This window comes from Sceloporus occidentalis, unplaced genomic scaffold (assembly GCF_023333645.1).
Source record: "Sceloporus occidentalis isolate IW3139 unplaced genomic scaffold, rSceOcc1.0.p SCAF_316, whole genome shotgun sequence".
NCBI classification, from domain to species: domain Eukaryota; kingdom Metazoa; phylum Chordata; class Lepidosauria; order Squamata; family Phrynosomatidae; genus Sceloporus; species Sceloporus occidentalis.
The window spans coordinates 1-20,179 of record NW_028317296.1 but is presented as its reverse complement, the minus strand read 5'-3'; the positions used below and the strand labels follow the sequence as shown (position 1 = coordinate 20,179).

The 20,179-nt window shown below is 40.0% G+C and overlaps 1 protein-coding gene across 1 annotated transcript in view; it reads left to right on the top strand.

Moving 5' to 3' along the window:
* Positions 1-19,860, top strand: part of LOC149274851 (cytosolic phospholipase A2 beta-like) — a gene marked incomplete at its 3' end in the record, with an annotated part of 76,682 nt that extends 56,822 nt beyond the window's left edge. Inside the window, exons 11-14 of the mRNA XM_089505188.1 lie at positions 17,193-17,328; positions 18,327-18,463; positions 19,070-19,287; positions 19,738-19,860. Coding sequence (XP_089361314.1) covers positions 17,193-17,328; positions 18,327-18,463; positions 19,070-19,287; positions 19,738-19,860 — 614 coding nt within the window. The remainder of the gene's footprint in view (positions 1-17,192; positions 17,329-18,326; positions 18,464-19,069; positions 19,288-19,737) is intronic.
* Between the last annotated feature and the right edge of the window lie 319 nt (positions 19,861-20,179).

Here is a 20,179-nt window from a genome sequence, read left to right as displayed (position 1 = left end):
GGCTCCCTGCCAAAAGACTTATTACCTGTATTTTATTTTGCCATACGTCCGGTTACTTGCTTAGACTATATTACCCTTATTTGCTGGTCCTGTTTATATACATGAAATACACTGCATTACCTGGATTTCTGTTTGTGGTGTCTTTGTTTGCATAATCATGCACCGTGGGTTACATACTGAACCCCAAGTATCCCCTGCGCATGGGCTCCTACCTGACCTGATCACCCGAGTCCTGACAGAATACAAAGGCCATTACAAGGAGTCTGCGGGGTTACTTTCAGTCATCAAAGTGATAGGAGAATGTTTACTTGAACTGTGCAACTCATTAATGCAAATCTGGGACTCCAACTCCAATCACTCTCATGAAGACCATTCACCTACACCTGTTACATCACCTGAGAAATCCAACAAGCCTGTTACCAGTATGAAAAAGGAATCTCCTAGGAAATCTAGGAAACGTGAACCCCTTACCGCAACCGAATTGCAACAAAGGCGTGATGATGAGGCTTGCTTTTACTGTGGCAAAAAGGGACACTGGATCACCCAATGTCCTCTGAAACCTCCTAAACCCTCTGTACCGATTGAGCAGTCTACGTCACAACCACAGAGCTCTCCTAAAAGGGGAAGTAGCTTTATTCCCCTGGACAGTGAACCCATGGAGTATACACCACCCCTGGTGATTCCTAATGCTTATCAAACTCCAGTGGATGTCCAGCTGAAGCCTGATGACTGTTCTGTGATGGAATGCAGCTTATGTGATTCTACAGCCTGTGGCAGTGTGGGTTGCTCCCATATGGATGAACTTCCTATTGCTTTCTGTTCAGTCATGATTGCAACTCCTACCTCAGCAAAGTGTGATACACCAGAGATTACCATAGCCCCTAATATCTCCTCTGGACTGATAGCAAAGATACATGACCCTATTCCATCTCTGAGGAAGAAGGGGCCTTCCATCAGTGCTTCCCATACCACGTCTGCCACTTCCGTTTTGAACCAGTGCAGTTCTGGTACTGCCCCCAGTAGTGCCCCTGGTACATGGAAAGAGAAAGCACTGAATCATACCTTCTCATCAACTTCTTCAGCATCCAGTCCTACTTTGACCTACGATTGCACCACAGATAACCTTTCCTTCGATTGTGTTATTACCTCTAATGGCAATATAATCAGAAAGGAAGACCTGGAGATCTGTGAACAAGCTTTACCAAAAAAGAAGAAGAAGAAATCGCGTTAAGTACACCCTTCTGCTCAGTTTATTAAAGCATACAGATTTTGTTTAGACTGCTCGCGTTCAGTGACCGCTCCTTGGGGAGGGGGTACTGTCAGGAACCACTTTTTCATTGCCTGAACCATCACTTTTTCATACCTGTTGTATAGAACTCTGCTACCACTAGTGGCCACCCTCCGCCCTCTGGAGCACTCAGAACTCAATTACTGGGATCAGGTGTGCCTTGATACCTGGGTTGAGCCCTAGTCCATATATCCAGCTGGGCCTTGTTATCTGGATTACCCTGCCTTTATGAACCTGCCCTGCCCTTCAGTCAGGGCCTTTGTATTGAAGTCTATGGACCTTCCTGCTGTGGCTCTGCACCTGTACTGTTCCTGGTTCCCTGCTTTGTGTCCTGATCAAGTGGACTCCCTGCTTTGTGTCCTTCCAAGTGGACTCCCTGCTTTGTGTCCTTGCAAGTGGACTCCCTGCTTTGTGTCCTTCCAAGTGGACTCCCTGCTTTGTGTCCTTCCAAGTGGACTCCCTTGCTTTGTGTCCTTCCAAGTGGACTCCCTGCTTTGTGTCCTTCCAAGTGGACTCCCTGCTTTGTGTCCTTCCAAGTGGACTCCCTGCTTTGTGTCCTTCCAAGTGGACTCCCTGCTTTGTGTCCTTCCAAGCGGGCTGTGTGTCCTTCCAAGCGGGCTGTGTGTCCTTCCAAGCGGGCTGTGTGCCCTTCGAAGCGTGCTGTGTGCCTTTTGTGCCCTTCCAAGCGGGCTGTGTGCCTTTTGTGCCCTTCCAAGCGGGCTTTGTGCCTTTTGTGCCCTTCCAAGCGGGCTGTGTGCCTTTTGTGCCCTTCCAAGCGGGCTGTGTGCCTTTTGTGCCCTTCCAAGCGGGCTGTGTGCCTTTTGTGCCCTTCCAAGCGGGCTGTGTGCCTTTCGTGCCCTTCCAAGCGGGCTCCCTGCCAAAAGACTTATTACCAGTATTTATTTTGCCATATGTCCGGTTTCTTGCTTTGACTGTATTACCCTTATTTGCTGGTCCTGTTATATACATAAAATACACTGCATTACCTGGAATTCTGCTTGTGGTGTCTTTGTTTGCATAATCATGCACCGTGGGTTACATACTGAACCCCAAGTATCCCCTGCGCATGGGCTCCTACCCGACCTGATCACCCGAGTCCTGACAGTAAATCTACTCCAGAAAGGTTTCAAATAAAGAAAATCTGCAGATTTTAGAATGTCCCAATCAGGGCTCAGACCTTAACTCATTAAAGATGCTGTGGAATGACCTCAAGAGAGCCGTCCACACCAGACCAGACAATGTGGTCTGGTCTGTAAGAATGGTCTAAAATTCTTCCTGAACATTGTGCAGGTCTGATCCGCAGCTACCGGAAGCGTTTGTTTGAGGTTATTGTTGCCAAAGGAGATTTGACCAGTTATTAAATCCAAGGGTTCACTTACTTTTTCCACCAGCACTGTGAATGTTTAATGGGTGTGTTCAATAAAGACATTAGAGACTATCATTGTTTGTGAGTTATTAGCGTAAGCACATTGTGTTTGTCAATACTTGTGACTGTAGATCAGATCACACTTTATGAACAATTAATGCAGAAAACCAGATAATTCCAAAGCGTTCATTTACATTTTCTTTCCACTGTATGTCCTGTTATTCTTTTGTTTAATCGCATAACAACTGCACAGACACTTTTAAGGAGCTTTTCCAGTTTCTATGGGAACAGCTATATGTTCATGCTTTTTTTGTACATGACTATTAAGTGTTCCTAAGAAAACCTTATTAGTGAAGCAAAATGTTACTTGGTTAAATACTTATTTCAAATGAAGCATTTCATCAGTAATAGTGATGAGGTTTGTAATGCTGCATTTACTTACATATTAAATCAGCACCTCTAACATCTTTTCACTTGATAGACAAAACTATTTATGAGTGTCCTCTGGGTCTTTGTGACAAGCTTGTTCTTTTTATTATTCCAGGGTACAAACGCAGAAGACGCTGATGGTTTAACAAAGGTTCCTTTTAATTCACTTTCAGTGGGGAAAGAAGAGAGAATAGAGCTTCCTGCGCCACCTGTGAGTGAATTTCTTTATGTGGTTTGCCTTCTGCCCTGTTATATAAAAATGGATGATAGGAGAGGAATTTAAGCCAATATTTCTTATTTTTGAACAATTTCTCAAGAAATCATCTCTTCATCTAATTAAGATGAATTATGTTTTGTAGTGGATTTAATCTAATTTAATTCAGCTAGCAAACAAACCCACAAACACCTTTATTATTATAAAAAAAACAGTGGATCATAAGTTGTCACGTGGTTTAATAACATTTTACTCCATTGAATCGTTTTACAGCAGAAGTGTGGTAGATGTAAATAATTGAGAGACAGACATCAAGATTCACTGAACATAGTACAATTCTGAAGACAACAAATAACGTGTGGGGTTCTACATCATACAAGACAAGATCAGCCAAATTAATCCTTTCTACAAATTGAATATTTTTTGGTTTTTAGAGTGGTGGCTTAAGTATACTTTAACACTGACATTAAGATCCCTGACAATATGTTGTCAACGGTATTTTCAAGAACAAAAGTACTATCAGCCAAAATTACCATGGGATATGTTCAAGCGACTGTATGAACACGTTTAAAGAGAAGAGAGGACCAAAACCTCTCAAAGGAGACAAGGGCATAGTTGTCTCCTAGACTGGTCTGGATTTAGCTTCTATGGTTGGGTAGCAATAAAGAGAAGAAAGAATTGTTAACATAGGTCTTGAAATTGATGCGTGGATTGGCCTTTTGGTTAATAAGCATTTCTAAATTTGCTAAAAAGAATAGGAAACAAGATGTGTTTCTGTATTCCTGTGGTAAATACTTAATGAGTAAACATTGTTAAATATGTGTCAAGCCGAAATCTGGGGTTGAAAACTGGATTTAATTCTTATTCCCGTTTTAGATGTTGGTGCAGTTCAGTGTGCTCAAGGCCAATGAGACACATTTTAATATATAAATCATGGGGTTTAGTGCCTGAGTTTTATGGGGCGTACTCAGCGCATTTCATTTAAGAATTTATACTATTGCTCCCTTCTGGTTTTTGAGGATCTGTTTTGACATCCTTGAACTTGTGACATGTATTAATAGGTATGATAATATTTTAACTTTATTTACTTGATGCTGTTTAACATATAAAGTGATTCGGAAATGCTATCTTCATCATTGACTGCAGGTAGATAAGGTCTGCAGCGCAGAACACAGGGTCCGTAATGCATGCGCAAAACTGATATTTGACATTTTAATGATACAGGTACTAAAATTGGGTGTTTTGTGTAGTTTGCATCATTTAGTTACATATGACAACTAATGGATGCAGAACATACCAAACACAGTTCAACTTCCTGTTTTTCAGTGGAAATAAGTCTCCTAAACAATATCCTTAATCACAACCATATTTTTAAACCATGTTACCATGTAGATATAAATTATTCTCATATTTGGTGCCAAAATGACCAAGGTGGGATTTATTTTTCAGCATGCTGCATTTTAATAGACGTCTTCATAAACTGGTCAAAACGCTAAAGCATAACTCCTGTCACCAAAATTTCCCATATTACACACCTACCTTAGAGAATTAAAAGTAATGAAGGAATGTCCTAAAATCACTTAAATAAATAGAGATGAGATTGTTCACAGCCAAAACAGCATAGGCCTATAGTCTGACACATAAACCCAACCAATTACTCCTAAGAAAAGACACAACACAAATTGGTGTGGGTAGGGCATAGGCCACAGCTTTATTTATGTTCCACCCCTTTTGACCGGCAAAATATCATATAATAAGAAAACGACCTGCCAGCTGCCAAACCTTGCAGCCTGATAAGCGGTTACTTAACCACGTCCTAGTCCATTTGATGCCATCAGGTGTCTTCAGGACATGCCTCCCCAAGCCCATAGGGCAAACTCCAGGATCATGAACCAACTAAGCGCTGGCAGGGGAAAACAACACCATTGCAAACCTAACAACCCATCAGCAGCCGGGTCTGTACCCAACCCTGCAGGAAACTCTGTCAATACCCCCTTGTAACACAGATATCATGACCTATACTGTTCAAATCGGACTCCTTGCTTCTTGATTACATCAACATTATCACCCTCTAGCTCCTTATATTGAAGTACAATGCCTACAACCTTGACACAAAACTAGAGACAACAAGGTTAAACTTCCTACATGCGCCTCTCAACCACTTTTGCGTTTGGAAAGGACCCCAATGTACTATTAATTTGATTCATGCAGTTAAATTTAGTCAAATGTTACTCTGATCTGGTCGGCAGTGATTCCACAGTGGAATCACTGCCGACCAGATCAGAGTAACATTTGACTAAATTTAACTGCATGAATCAAATTAATAGTACACATCCTGCCCAAATTGTTCCTATCCATGTGGACTTCTAAAATGATGGAAGGAGGGACAAACCTGCTCCAGGAGCAGCACTTGGCGTAAACTCTCTCCCATCATAACCCCCTCAGGCCTCAACCCAATGAGCGGTCCAGAAGGCTTAAGGATCCAGACCGGTTTTGGCCTGCGGAGAGAAACAGGAAGAGTATTGCACAACCACCACTGAGAACAAACATACATCTGAAAGTGCTCAGAGTCAAGTCCTCTTGATAAACCCACCTGGTAGGCCTTCCTTATCGCATCTACACTAAAGGAATGAGAGGCAAACGGCCTAGGATCCAATCCAAACAGAAGGCCATTTTTATGAACTAGCAATTGACCTTGGCCTAAGGAAGCTGGTAAACAAATGCACCGGACAGGAAGCCTCATGCAGTACCACCTGAACTCCTAAGCCCTGCTGATCTGTCTTAGATTGGTGAACACACAATTCCAATGTATCTGATCTTACAAAAACATCCTCAATGCCAAGCTAGTTACCACATTACAAAGCATTCCTTTTATAATGATAAAATACAATGAATTACTCATTGTTCTGGTAAAAAAATAAAAGAACAATCTAACATAAATAACAGTAACTTTGCTGCATACTATTATTCCCACTGACTCTGGTCATTGCCAATCTGGCAGCCTGCCCTCCCTCCCTCCATCCTTTTAAATGATCATAAACTCATAAAGTGACATCACTCCAGCAACCCTTGAGTTGAAATAAGAAGGAAAGAGTCCACTAAGCATAAGATGACTGCCCACTTCCTACCTTCTTCCTCAATTAAACCATGTTTGGCAACTGACCTTAAGCCCATCTCGACTGCTTTGACAGAGAGTGTTAAATCAACCCCACTACGCTGCTGAAGGGAGGCTCCACAAACACAGGGGAAAAGGAAGACCCAAAGGAGATGCCTCTGGAGCTGCTGCCTCGAACCTTTGAAAATGGAAACATTGAAAATCCCAGGCAAGTCTGTAGCCTTTATCCAGATGTTGAACTGTAAGCAGCGTAGTACCAAATGCGGCAATAGTGCCAGTACCGTCTGAGAGCTTGATGTGTAGCGCTTGATGATGTGAACCACGCTCATATTGTCTGTGCGGAACATGACCCTCCAGTTAGCAAACTCAGAACCCTAGAGTTCAAAAGCCACAACTGGGTAAAACTCCAGAAGAGCCATATTTTTTATAAGGTATGACTCTGCCCACTTTGGTAGCCAAGCCTCTGCACACCACTGACCCTTAATATAGGTCTCAAAACCCACCGAGCTGGAAGCATTTGTGAAGAACTCTAGGTCTAAATTCAAACACTCGGCTGTTGCTAGCACGCCTGACCATTATACTGAGACAAGTACGTCACCCACACTTTCAGATACTTCTGAATATGGTGTGTGGCGTGCTTAATGCCAACTGTACCTAGGCATAGTCTCCTACAGAAAGTCCTCCCCACGGGCATAAGTGCAGGGAAAGACAAGGAGACCCAACAAAAACTGAACCTGCTCAATTTCTTAACAGCACCCAGAAAAAGCTCCAACAATCGAGAAAGATTGTCTAGCTTTGAAAAAAATGGTTTGGAAAAACACTGCATCTGTGTCTCAACACCCAGAAACGATAACACCATGCAAGGACCCTCTGTCATGTCTCTTGCCACTGGGACAGAAAAGTTTTGAGTACCTTCTGTAAATGTATCCAGCAGGTGCCTTCCTTCCTTCCTGTGGGGTCAACAAACAGAAAGTCATCCAGATAGCGCAGAACACCAACAAGAAGCATTCACTACCCATTGGCAAAGACTTCAAAATAATATCACAATATGGAGCAACCCATTGCCAAACACATTTTGTAGTATTAAGCTCCCCAACAGATGGAAACATTCTGGGCTGATTGGTAAATGGAATGCCACCTCTATGGTAGATCTAGCCATCAAATAAGACTGACCTGCCGCCGGAACCAACTACTTTTGTCAAAAGATGTATACCCTGCTCTACTCTTTTTTTTTTTTTTTTTTTTTTTTTATATCATTGTTAACACCGGTGGATATGAGAGATGGTAAATAAACCAGATTTTTCCTGGCTCCTTCTTAGAAAGCAGGCCCAGCGGGGATACCCATAGATTAGGGAAGGGTCCACCATCTGGACAGGAGGAACATCAACCTGCAACTTTTGTGCTACTATCTCCTCATTTAACACAACTGAATGCAAATTGTCAGCAAAGACCAATTCAACCGAAGGAACAAAGTTTTTCCAAGGGGTTTTGGATTTTCTATCTTCAAATAAAATTGCCTCACGCCTGTTGAGGCACAGAGTGAGCTACAGATGCATCCCTGCTTACTGGTGTCCTCCTCTCTTCCAGACTCCTTCTTGGTGCCCTGCTTGGGACCCGTCTTACCTTTCTAAAAACAGCACACTGCCCAGTGGGCTCCGCTGCAGTCCAAACACCTGTGTTTGAAATGGCATGAGCTGTAAAAATGGCAGTGGCCCTTGTTGAAGAGCCAAGAAAACCCTCATTTGAATCTTACAAATGATCCAGCAGGGGAAGAAGCTGCGCTTTGGAAAGAGTGCGCACGGAACAGGGTTGTCACGGATCTGGCTAGTCCGACCGACTCCCCCGCTATCTTGTGCTCCCTTAGCCTGGGACAACACACTTTCCCCGGTTCCCCAGTCACTAGCCGAGACTCAGTGTAGGGTAAAACCAAACGAAGACTGATTTATTTTGGACACACAGAGCTGGATATATCCAGCAAACCACATATTAACATAAAACAAGATATTGGGACACAAACCGCCCCCTTAATCTGCCTCCCAGAGACAACAGGGGCAGTAACGAGATTAACAATACAATAGGGGGGGAGACTGATTTATACAACATTAAACTGGCTGTCTGCTGGACATAATCCCCTCAGCCAGTGATGAGATGATACTGCTGGAGGTAGCCACAGAAGCCTTTACAAACCCAGGGCCCATAGTCAATAGGGAGGAGGCTGGCAGTCAGGCTTCTCCAGTGGTCCCAGTGATGGAGGCTTCCGTCACAAGGGTCAACAAAAGCAATCATAAATGGCCATCCTGCTTATCAAATCTATGGTCTGGTGATATTTTGTCTAAGTTGCTGGTTGTATTTAAACCAGCATTGACCCCCATAGACTTCATAAGCACCCAAAATAAATTCTAAATATGCCAATAGGCATGGACTTTGCTTTGAGGAATCTCTCACGCAATATACCAGAAAATATGGAGAACCCCTGCAATCTGTTCCCAAAGGTAGGAAGTAGCTGGTGTGCCTTATTGGCATCAGCACCGGCTCTCTTCCTGGGCCTGGGACTCCTTGTCAGGCTGCAGTAAAGAAAGAGAAAATCAATGTACTCTCCTCTTCATCACATCAGACAAATCTCTGAAACCGACCAGGAAGAAGCCAGCCCACTAGACAGGGGATCCACCACTGCTTTAAGTACATCCACAATGTCCCCACTATACCTATCCCATCTCCACCTGATCCCCTATGCCCCGAGCCACCAGGCCTGAACACTCACCCTCCACTGGACCGGTCTGCAAACTGGCGCTGGGGGGCAACTTGGTGGACTGATGGTGTTCTGGCAACCTCAGGAACAGGGTCAATTGCTTCATTTGGGTGTAGATAAAGGTCTGTTCCTCTTCTTGCGCAAAGCCTGGGATGCTGGGAAAGAGGATGCTAACAAAGTTCAGGAATGGGTCAGCAGTCATTTCTCCTTCCTCACTGGTCTAGGGGCCCTTTCTGTAATATTGGGGATTTAGGGTCAGTTTGTTGTTGCATTCTTCTTGTACATTTAATTTTGCTTATGTCGATGCTTTGAGGCATTACAGAGGCATTTAAGGATGTTCACAAAGAGTGTTTGTACTTATTTACCGTCTATCTTGTCTTGTGCTCAGCATGACATTGTTGGATTGTCTGAACATGAATTTAAAGATCGATTATAACCTGTCTGACGGGTGACTGTAGATGGAAACCAGCCTAATGTTTAACATTAGAGCTGCTGCCAAAATTGCCTTTCATAAAATTGCCTGCATGGCGTTTTTCGGTCATGACTGTAATTTCATATGCGTCTTTGCCGTAAATTAAAACTACTGACTTCACAACATGTTAACATACTGCTCAGAAGCGGTGCAATTACTACAATTGTGACAGGGCTGATTGGGTAGATACGAGATCTCTCTGAGACTAGCCAAAAGACATAGAGAGGAGTGCAGCACTGTACCTCTGTTGACATAGACCTGCACGGTCCATTTCTCTTGCCCTGCTTGATGTCATCTGAGGCTTTCATGGGACATTGGAAAGTGACCAGATGATTTTTTTTCAGGTTTGGGGGAACTATATAGGCAACTGTCTGTGTTCAGCTTTACTGGCACGAGGTAGGCGGCAACCCATTCGTTGTTAAGAAGTGTTCATTGTTGTTGGCGTATCTTGAGTCTCATTCATAATATTTTCTGGAAATGCGTAATTGTCACGTGACACAAAACCAGACATTGTTAGCTTGCTATCACTATGTGATTAAGCTTTAATAAGGAGGACTAAAAATCTGCCATGGGTTATTGCTAGAGAATGCAATCAATGTTTTGCAATAGCAGCCTTAAACATCATTATTTGCATGTATACAACATTTACAGGTATGTTGATGAGAAAAATCTTCCTGTATAGAGAAAGATTGGGATTTCTTAAAGTGGAATAAAAATATTTTCTCTGTATAGAAACATAGAAAGTGATGGCAGATAAGAACCATTCGGCCCATCCAGTCTGCCCGACCTCTGAATACTTTCCTTAGTATGTGAGAAGCAGTTAGAGGAAGAAAATAAATAATAGCTTTGCTCGCCCATCCTTTGGTATATTTGCATGCGAAGCACAGATTACATGCAGTAATGTACAATGGAAGTATGTATATTTAAATATGTCTATAAAGTTCTGGTGGCTCTTATTTCTGAACTTGTTAGTTCATACTTATGCAAACTTAGTTTGCATAACGTTTCCTTCATCACCCACACTGAGTAATAGTGTCTATAAAGTAATCCCATTACATAAGAGGGCGGCAGAAATGTGCTCTTAAGATCGGAGCCTGAAATGATGAATGTGCGGAAATCACATGAACTGGATCTTTTTTTTTTTTTTTTTTTTTTTTTTTTAAATAAACCTGTGCTTGTCCCGCTGTAAACACCCCAAATTATGCTTTCTCAACATCCAAATCAACCAAATGAACTATGCGGAGCTGCTGGTCTGTACGAGCTGGGAACGAATGGGCTTTGTTACTAATTATTGTTGCATGACTCAAAAGATATCTCTTGCGTTGGTCGAACTATGAACAGGCGGTCTCGTAGTTATGATCTGGACTTTGGTGTTGTGCCCCAGATGAGGACTAAACAGTCTGCTCCTTTTTGAACTTTTTGCATTTTCTTAATACGATTAAGCATGGAGTCTTTTATGGCATCACATCTTTAATAGAAGGAAAAATTCCCCGAGATGCCAAATAGATGTCTATTGCATTTGTTTCTCTCCCTCCACAAATAGTATTTAATTGTTAAAAATTTAACAACTAGGTTTATACACATTGCTGCTGCTTCTGCTGCTTCCTTCCACTACATTGGATTCAGGTACAAATTTACTTATTTATTTCATCCACTCCAATCACTCTTTATAAATATTGGAAAATTCCAAAATGATTTCTTTCCTCTAAGCTTTCCAATCAGTAAGTAATTTGCCATATGTTGTGAAATTGAAAACAACATAAAATACTAAAAAAACAATCCTGTGCCAATCTGCATTAGCTAAATTACAATCTAAATAAAGCCCAACTTGAAACACAAATTCTTTATGAAGCTGAGAAGGAAGGTTACATTTTGAATGTAGGTTACATTTTATAATAAGAAAAGTAACCTACATTCTAACATTGGGTAAGTGGGGATATTTAGCTATACCGATGGTGTTTCTTCTCTGGTTTATGAGCAAAACAGCATTTCCCTCATCATGCTTTGCTACTTGCTGCTTCCACTTAGTTTTTCCCTCTGTTCTCCCATTTTATCTTATACCCCGCTTTCATGGTATTTTATCATGAGGTCCAATACACATTGACGTGTTAGGTGCTATAAATACTTTCAATGACTTGAAATGGTTACTATATCAGACCTTAACAGCACATGGATGGGTAGGTTAGGTAGGAGGGTGTATGTGAGTATGTGGAGGATACTTTACCTTCTCTTTCAGTGCTCCTCATGTAACTCCCTACTCTGAAGGCTCGTATGTGAAAAATGTTGTGTTTCTATAACACAGAAAACGCCACATCAAAAACTATGCTGTCCGTAATGGCCGTTCCCTGATGTTTATGTCTAAAACAGAGGAGTCAAATATGAACTGGAGGGTCTGCCATATTGTAACGCTGAGTAAATGCTTCAAGCTGTTTGGGTTTGAACACAATTACATAACATTCCAATAGACTTCTTTTTTAGATTCTTTTTGACAAATGTAGTTCCTTTGTTGCTGTTGAAGAGGCAGTGGTGTCCACGTGCATTTTCTTGAGGCTATTCTGTGTCCATGTCAAATTTCCATGTCAGATAGGATGCTAAAAGGATAGGGTGCTTTAATAATTTTAAACAATTTAGGTCATAACGGTTATGATGACGGTCAGATTTGCGGAATAGAATTCATCAGCTCAGTATGCTGGATGCTGCATTTGGCAAATGCTGTTCTAGGTTACTCTAAGTAGTTTTATAGACCTTGTAGTAATTGGGAAATTATTTGGAACTAGGATGATGCCATTGGTTGAATAATCAATCTGCACAATAATTTCATTTTAGAACACTGCAATCTTTCGGTGGTTCTCCTTCTACTCTTTCTGGTGATTGTCCGTTCTGATTGTCTAGCGTGCGCTTGCATTTGGATATCCTTTTAAGATGGCATTCACTATAAAATGATCTCCATGTTGCCTTAGGGGCTCACAATACATTTATACTTAACACAGAACAATTTCGACAATTTATTAATATGGTTCCCATAATGTTGTCCTAGAGCAATATTAAGTATTTTCTATCTGCAATGAAAACTTTTTAATATTCTTGTCTTGGTTTTCATATTTTTAAGATTTTTGCTTAACGGATATTACAAGTTAGGAGAAACTCACGGTGAATCTACGCTCTTTCATACACATGCTTGGAAAGGTAAATTTAATGCAACTACAGAGTTTACAGAAATTGGCTGTTTGAGTCTTTCTGTATTTTAGCTGTTATTTGTACTGGTTTTAGAGGGTATTATATGTGTTAACAGTTTGAGTTGTGAAGTGAGTAGAGCTGTAGGAAAACGCTTTCTTCCCTTTGGACTGTTGACAAATATCATTTGACTTTTTATAGTTTTTTTGAAGCATTTTACTCCTGCGGAAGTAGCGTGCAAATGTCAAATATCTGCTTGCTTGCATGACAACGAACATACAAAAACTCTAGATTGACTAGATTGCGATGGAAAACTCAAATCACCCAAAGTAAACCTCATTATGTACCTGACATAGCTGCCCATGGAAACTCTATGTGGAAGTACAATATTCTTTCCCAAGGCAGAAAGTTTTCAGGCAGTTTAACAATATGGGCAAAAGTTCCTCCCGGGAGGATCTGTTTTTCCATCGCTCAAGGACTCTTAAACCTTGTGGACACGTTTTTAGAATCCCAGCGTCATTGCACTCGCCATGTATGACCTGCTCAACCCGTTCCATAAAGTGCCATAGAACTTGTAATACTTGTAATAATAAACTGATAAATAAACTAATGTAGTATTTCTAATTTAACAGTGCTACACAAATGTTTCAAGCACCGTCCAGTGGGTCATATCTGAATTAATGAAACTCTAAATGTAAAGTCGGCATCTGTCCTACCACACCCTTATCAAATTATCTCTGTCGTAATGCATTATTTCCGAGCAATGCGTTATGAAATGTGTGTTGTGATTATGTCTGTCATACTAAGTGGGAAGTTGCAGTGAAGTTAAGTGCTTGAATTTAAGTAGACTGAGTTGGGTAGCCAGTAGCTGCCATCTTGTTTTTAAGCTGATTTGGCTTGAATGTTATTAATGGACGTGAGAAATAAATGTGTTGGTTGTTGAGGTTAATGCTATCAATGTCATGTCGTCAACATATGTATCAATGGCAAAGCAATAAATGGCAAAGTAAAACCAAAGATATCATCCTTTTACCAAATCCACCAGATAATACATTTATGAAATTATTGAATGTGAGCCTTCAGGTGGGATTCATCTTTATTTCCTTCTACCCTTGTGGGATAAGATATTGTGTTTTTATTATTAACAGAACATTAACACTCAAAACGGTTAAGTATTCCAATCAATCTAGAATGACCTCATTACCATTGCTGCCATAGATATGCAAAATAAAAATGTGTCTGTGATACGAAGCAAAATATTGTTACAACCTTCCTGTCTCCTGGACATCCTGACACATTTCGACAACACTCTCATTCAGCAGACCAGTGATGGAGCTCACCAGGCACAGAAGGAGCTCTTCATCTGGTATTTAATGTATAACCCAAAGAGAAGACCCCACGTCTGTTTAGTATTTCCAAGTAGAGGGACTGTAAGGGATACCCCACGCGGCCCAGTGTTTAGCACAGAACAATACAATAAGGCAGTAGATTGGTGCATTGTTTGCTCAGGAATGTCTAATCTGAAATTGTTTGTGTAAAGACAACTCCCTTCTCATAGACTGACACTATCCACCTTTCCTCCTGCTATAAACCGTAGATTATTAAGATTTGTTTGCTGGATAAAACACAAATGGTATGTAGCAATTGTTAGCTTTGTATGCGAAGGCAATAAAAATACTGCTTTGGGTCATATCCGATGATAAATGGAACAGCCTTTTATCAGAAATGGACTAATACATTAATGAAATTTAAACATGCATGGGACGGTCATATGGCCCCTGAATCTAGAACCAAGTTCTGGATCTCTATGTCTGGAAAAATAGGCAGACTAGCTGAATGGTTCATATCTGCCGTCAAATGTTTATATGTTTACATTAAAAATATATGTAACTTAATTAGTCGTTTTAGTTCATTTAATTATGCTAAATGATGTGACAGTTCAGAGCTGATAGATAAGAACACATTAAATGTTAAGGGTTCATGCTTATACATTGTATGTGGGTTTACTTAACTTGTCGTTTGGCTATTACTCATGAGTATAGTTAGCATATTTACTAAGAAGCGCCAAGCTCTTTGGGAGACACTACAGAGTTAACACAGGCTGCCAAGGGCCCCAAATCCAATATTCAGTATGAGACCCTGCTTAGTGACCCCTGGTGTTAATTGCTTGGCTATGTTAATTACATACATTTAAAATCACCGGGGAATTGTATCATTTAAGGACCCAGCTTGACACTCCTAGTTGGCAATGGTTTATTAAACACAATGTCCTTAATTTATTTCATGACAATGTAAAATATTTCAATAAAGACCAGTTTTATCCTATTTCATTAGTACATCAGTGTGAAAAAATCTTAAAAAATAAATTGACAAGTACATATTTTGGATCCTACCAGTCATTGTTAACTCTGTCTATCCTGTAAAATGTATGTAATGGAACAGAGAGAGACTTTGTGCGTTAAGACCTAATTTAATAGTTAACCCGCTAACTACCACTGTTCTGCGCATTCTATTCCAAGAGTGCCTGTGGTAACCATTAAGGTTTTAGATGAAATCACGGGCACAGTGGGTACATGTGGACGCCACGTCACTGTCCAAACCAATGGGGTATTTCTGTCCACTGATCCACATTTAGTACCTTGCACTAGAATTATGTTTTAAATATAAACAGGACTTTTTGTCAAGATGTTTATTTACTATATTGTGTAATTATTACTTATAGAGCTACAAGGGAACCAGCTTTTGCAAGATACATGTTTGAAGGAAATTGCTTTCTTTCTGCCATGCTTTCTTTCATTCTTAAAGCTTGAATTTCACTGCCAACTTTTATCCAGTTTCCCCTGTGTTTGAGAGCTTCTTCCTCCTCGCTGCTCTTTATTTGCCCTTATGCCTTTAGTCTATTGGCTCCTTTTAGCTGGTTCCTTTAACCACACAGGGCCACCATACAGTTTGCAAGCCATGTGCCTAGAGTGCCATTGTTTTAAGAGGAAAGGTACAACACCTGTGGTAATGTAGCCCCAACCACTCAATTATAGTTTGGCCATTTAATTTCACGCACATTTTTCACCTATTTCAGCCTATGTCCTACCATTTTAAATATGTTAATATTAAGGCCACGTGGAGGCACTGTTACTGTATGGGCAATCTGAATCTGGACCTACGTATGTGACATGTCTCTCTAACTAATGCCCTGTCTCTCTTATGCTAGCTGGTTTACTCAATAAACTAGGAGTTAGTAGAAATATGTTGCAGTCGCTGCACTTTATGGAGGGGGTTCTTTTGCATGTCTGCAACATCTGTATATATCCTTTCAAATCCACTCTGAAAATGTTTGATCTTCTTCTTATTGTGCTTTTTTCATAGGGAAGGTCCTTGGAATTGAATCTTAAAGTGGAAGAGTGGTAAAGTATCCAGTTTTTTAATTTTTAATTTTCTGAATGCCTGCTGTAAGGAATACATCTTTGCGTGCTCATTAACACAGACCCTGGGAATAAAATAAAAATAATAAGATAATAATAATAATAAAACTCAAAGTCCTACCATGAGAGTGTCTCATTTATTGCCGTCAATGGTATCTGTAAATGATATCTGTCAGCGGTTCCCAAATATAAAACCCTCAGCAAATTACCCTACTTATCCTTCTTTAACAAGGATTATGAATTTGGTGACAAAATTAAGTGTACATTAACTATAAAATTAAATTTATATTATTTCTGTTACACCATATAAGCCAAAACAAAGAAACGCCTTGGGGACAAGGAAAAATTGTGCAACATTCTTGAATCTTGAAGAAACTGGCCGCACCCTGGGAGATTGTTTTATTTGTCTCTTCCTATTACGGTTTGACAGGTTACACGACTATATAAATTGACTTTTCTCATTTAATGTACTAAACCCAGGTACATTTTATTATTTACTTCCCACATGGCTATATAATTTAATTTGGATGAATCTTCTTCTTTTATATGAACAGATCAGGGAACAAGTCTCCCCTTCCCAGTCCGTTCCTATTTAAGTTACTGTAGGAACTGCATGAATCCACAGATGCAACTTAGAAGTCTGCACAAGTTGGTGGCAGTGAGTTGGAACGGCCAGTCCTTGTCTGAATATAAGGAGATTTTTAAGTGCCCCCAAACATTTGAACAGTAGCGTATATGAGCACCTTGTGCGTGTGCTTTCTGTGATATCGATGCACACGTGGAAGTGCCAAATAAACATATTTGTGTTTGTTAAGAATGTACATGGATGTCAGGAAATGTGCTGAAGAGGCACTGTCAACAAACTCTGCCAGGTGACCCTCCTCTAATATAGAAATGTTTATTTTCTATGTCATTGATCCCCATTCTCTTTCATATTAAAACTCCTATTTCTGTCTCTTTCTCCAGCACAGATAAGCTTGATGTACGCTTGGGGTATGACCTCTGTGAAGATGAGAAAATATTTCTTCAGAACAGAAGTAAGATGGTTGCTGCAGCTTTAAAAAAGGTCCTGAAGCTTGACCGAGATCTGGAAGATCATGAGGTGAGACCTTTAGCTGGACTAGCAGAAATCCAATGGACAGATATGGTTCAATCAAAGCATCCTTGGATGCTGGTCCAGCTAATTTACTGCTGAACAAATTCTCCAATACCTCTGTGTTTATCTAAAGTCTTTGTTAACGTGTGAATTATGCTTTTGTATTTAGCAAACTCTGTGTTAGCTTCATTAATGCCTGAGGTCTTGAAAAGCTCGCAATTAAACTCTGTTAGCCAATAAATGGTATCACTTTAACTATACTTTTCTCCTGTTTTCTCAACGGCTAACAGGGTACAAAACCTTTTTATCATAATTAAACGAGGCACTAAACAAGTGATTGTATGCAGGAAACATCTAACATTGATTTCTAAATGGCCTCCACATCAGTCCACGTGTGTTTTCAACAGAGTGTACAAAAAGGCTATGTTGAATGTTGGTGCCATTTTGTTTTCCTTGGGTTTGTTTCCATGCTCCCGTTTGGGACCTGGTGTTGATCTTGGTGAGAGAGTTAGAAGCTACATGTGCTGATCTCTGCTGGTGATCTGTTCCATTAAACTACTGCCTTTCTGGGCTTTCTAGACATTCCAGATCGGCCCTTACCATATATGGCTGAATCAGAATAAATGAAAACAATTTTTAAAAACCGAATATTTTCAATTAGATAATGCTGTCATTTAGTAGAAAATCACACAATCCATAACATGTGGAGAAGAGGTGGTGATGTATGAAATCCAGGATTACTGTAAAGCAGTACAATCCTTTTATTGCAAGCTGGGGTAGTTACGAACATACATTTCTATTAAAATAAAACAAACACTCAAATAGTTATTAAAATTAAGCTCCGCGTTGGGTGTTCAGAGTTAAAAGCTGCTGAAAGAATTGCACAGCAATATTTAATTTGTTGCTGGCATGAGAACAAATTGTCATATTCTGAATTTTGCAAAATGAAACACTGTAGTTGATTTATGCACTGACTTGTTCTAATGGTTGATGCCCTGAAATAGGTTCCAGTGATTGCCGTGACAACTACGGGAGGTGGCACAAGAGCAATGACCTCACTCTACGGCACCTTGTCTGGGCTCAAGAAAATGAACCTGTTGGATGTGGTGTCTTACATCACCGGAGCCTCCGGTTCCACTTGGTAAAATACAAATCTTCCTCCAAGTGATGTAAAATACCATTTTATTGACTGACTGGTATGCAGCAAATGCTAAAAAAAATTTGTTTGGTCTCTCATTAATGTCCTTATACAAGCTGAGGAAAACACCCCTAACGACAATGAGGTCCTTAAACTTCTACCCTTCAAGGAAGCAGAGTATGAACCTGATATAATCTCGCTGAAATATGCCTTTAAGTTTTTTATGCATTCATTTCATATATTCAGCCAAATGCAAAAATCACTCTGGCCTTAATTGATAGTCTTTATATTTGGTGACATCCTGATGAGTTGTGTTTTGCATAATTTATTTAGTGTATTCAGAATAAGATGACATTTGAATTACGGACAAGGGTGTTTGTGCTATGTGGAGTAGTATTTAAAATATAAAAATATATGTGCAAGTGGTGTTTACGGAGCGAAGGATGACTTCATTAAGAAGTAGCTCATTTGAGCAGGACCCTCTTGTTTCTGTAAGTCAAACGTTTATATTGTGTCGTGTTTCGTGTCATCTCTTATGAATATGATGGTGTTATATAAAACAATAAATAATAATAGAAATCTTCATCATTTTTCTCTCTTTTTTGCAAGGTGTATGTCTAAGCTTTATGAAGATCCTGATTGGTCACAAAAGGACCTGACAAAGCCAATAAAGGAGGCACGGAAAAGCGTGACAGATAGTAAGCTCTCCGCTTTCAGTCTCGATCGGTTGTCCTTTTACCGCGAGGAAATGGAGAAGCGAGCAAAGATGGGATACAAAACCTCTTTCACAGACCTTTGGGGTCTTCTGCTTGAATCCATGTATCATGACGGAGTAAGTTAAAGCGCATCATTTGTTAGAGGAATTTGATGGAGCTACATAAAACAATAAATAATGATGGTAATAATGTTTCATTCTACATTAATGCTAATGACGGATAAAATGTACGGGGCATGTATACCAGGAAATCACCTTATTGTGATAGCAGTAAATGCATCCATTTTAACCAATCCTCAAAGTATTTTCGTGATCATTTGTACCTATTGCACTGATTGGTAGTGGTGGCTGGCAGCTGCCACTGAACTCTCCATTACTCTGGTAGTCCAAAAATCACAAACTGTATTCTCCAAAAATGCACTTAACGATCCTAAAATGATTTATCTAGTTCAATAGTTTGCGAATGTTCTTGTTGTATGAATATTGACATATTGGTATAGTTCAGTTCATGTTCTAATTTTCTCTTCCTCTTCCGCTTATGTTATTCTTTATGAATAAACAAACAGTTTGAACGATACAAAACTATCTGATCAGAGGAAGGCCCTGAACCATGGCCAGAATCCACTACCGCTGTGCCTGGCAATGAACGTCAAAGATATTGATAAAACCACTCTGGATTTTAAGGGTAGGTGATTGATTGATTAGTTTTAAACAAAAGTTCAGGATGGAGGTAACGTTACTTCCATAAACTTATTTGTGTAAAGAAATACTTCTAATTCTTTTAATCAAGCCTGAGGGCCATCAAAAGGTTAAAACCGCACAGCATTGCTGTTGCAAAAAGAAAAAAAGGTGTGTGTGTGTAATATATATATATTATATATATATTATATATATATTATATATATATATTTTATATTTTATATATTATATATATATTTTATATATGATATATGATATATATGTATTATATATATAATGTCCAAAATTAACAATTGCACACCAAT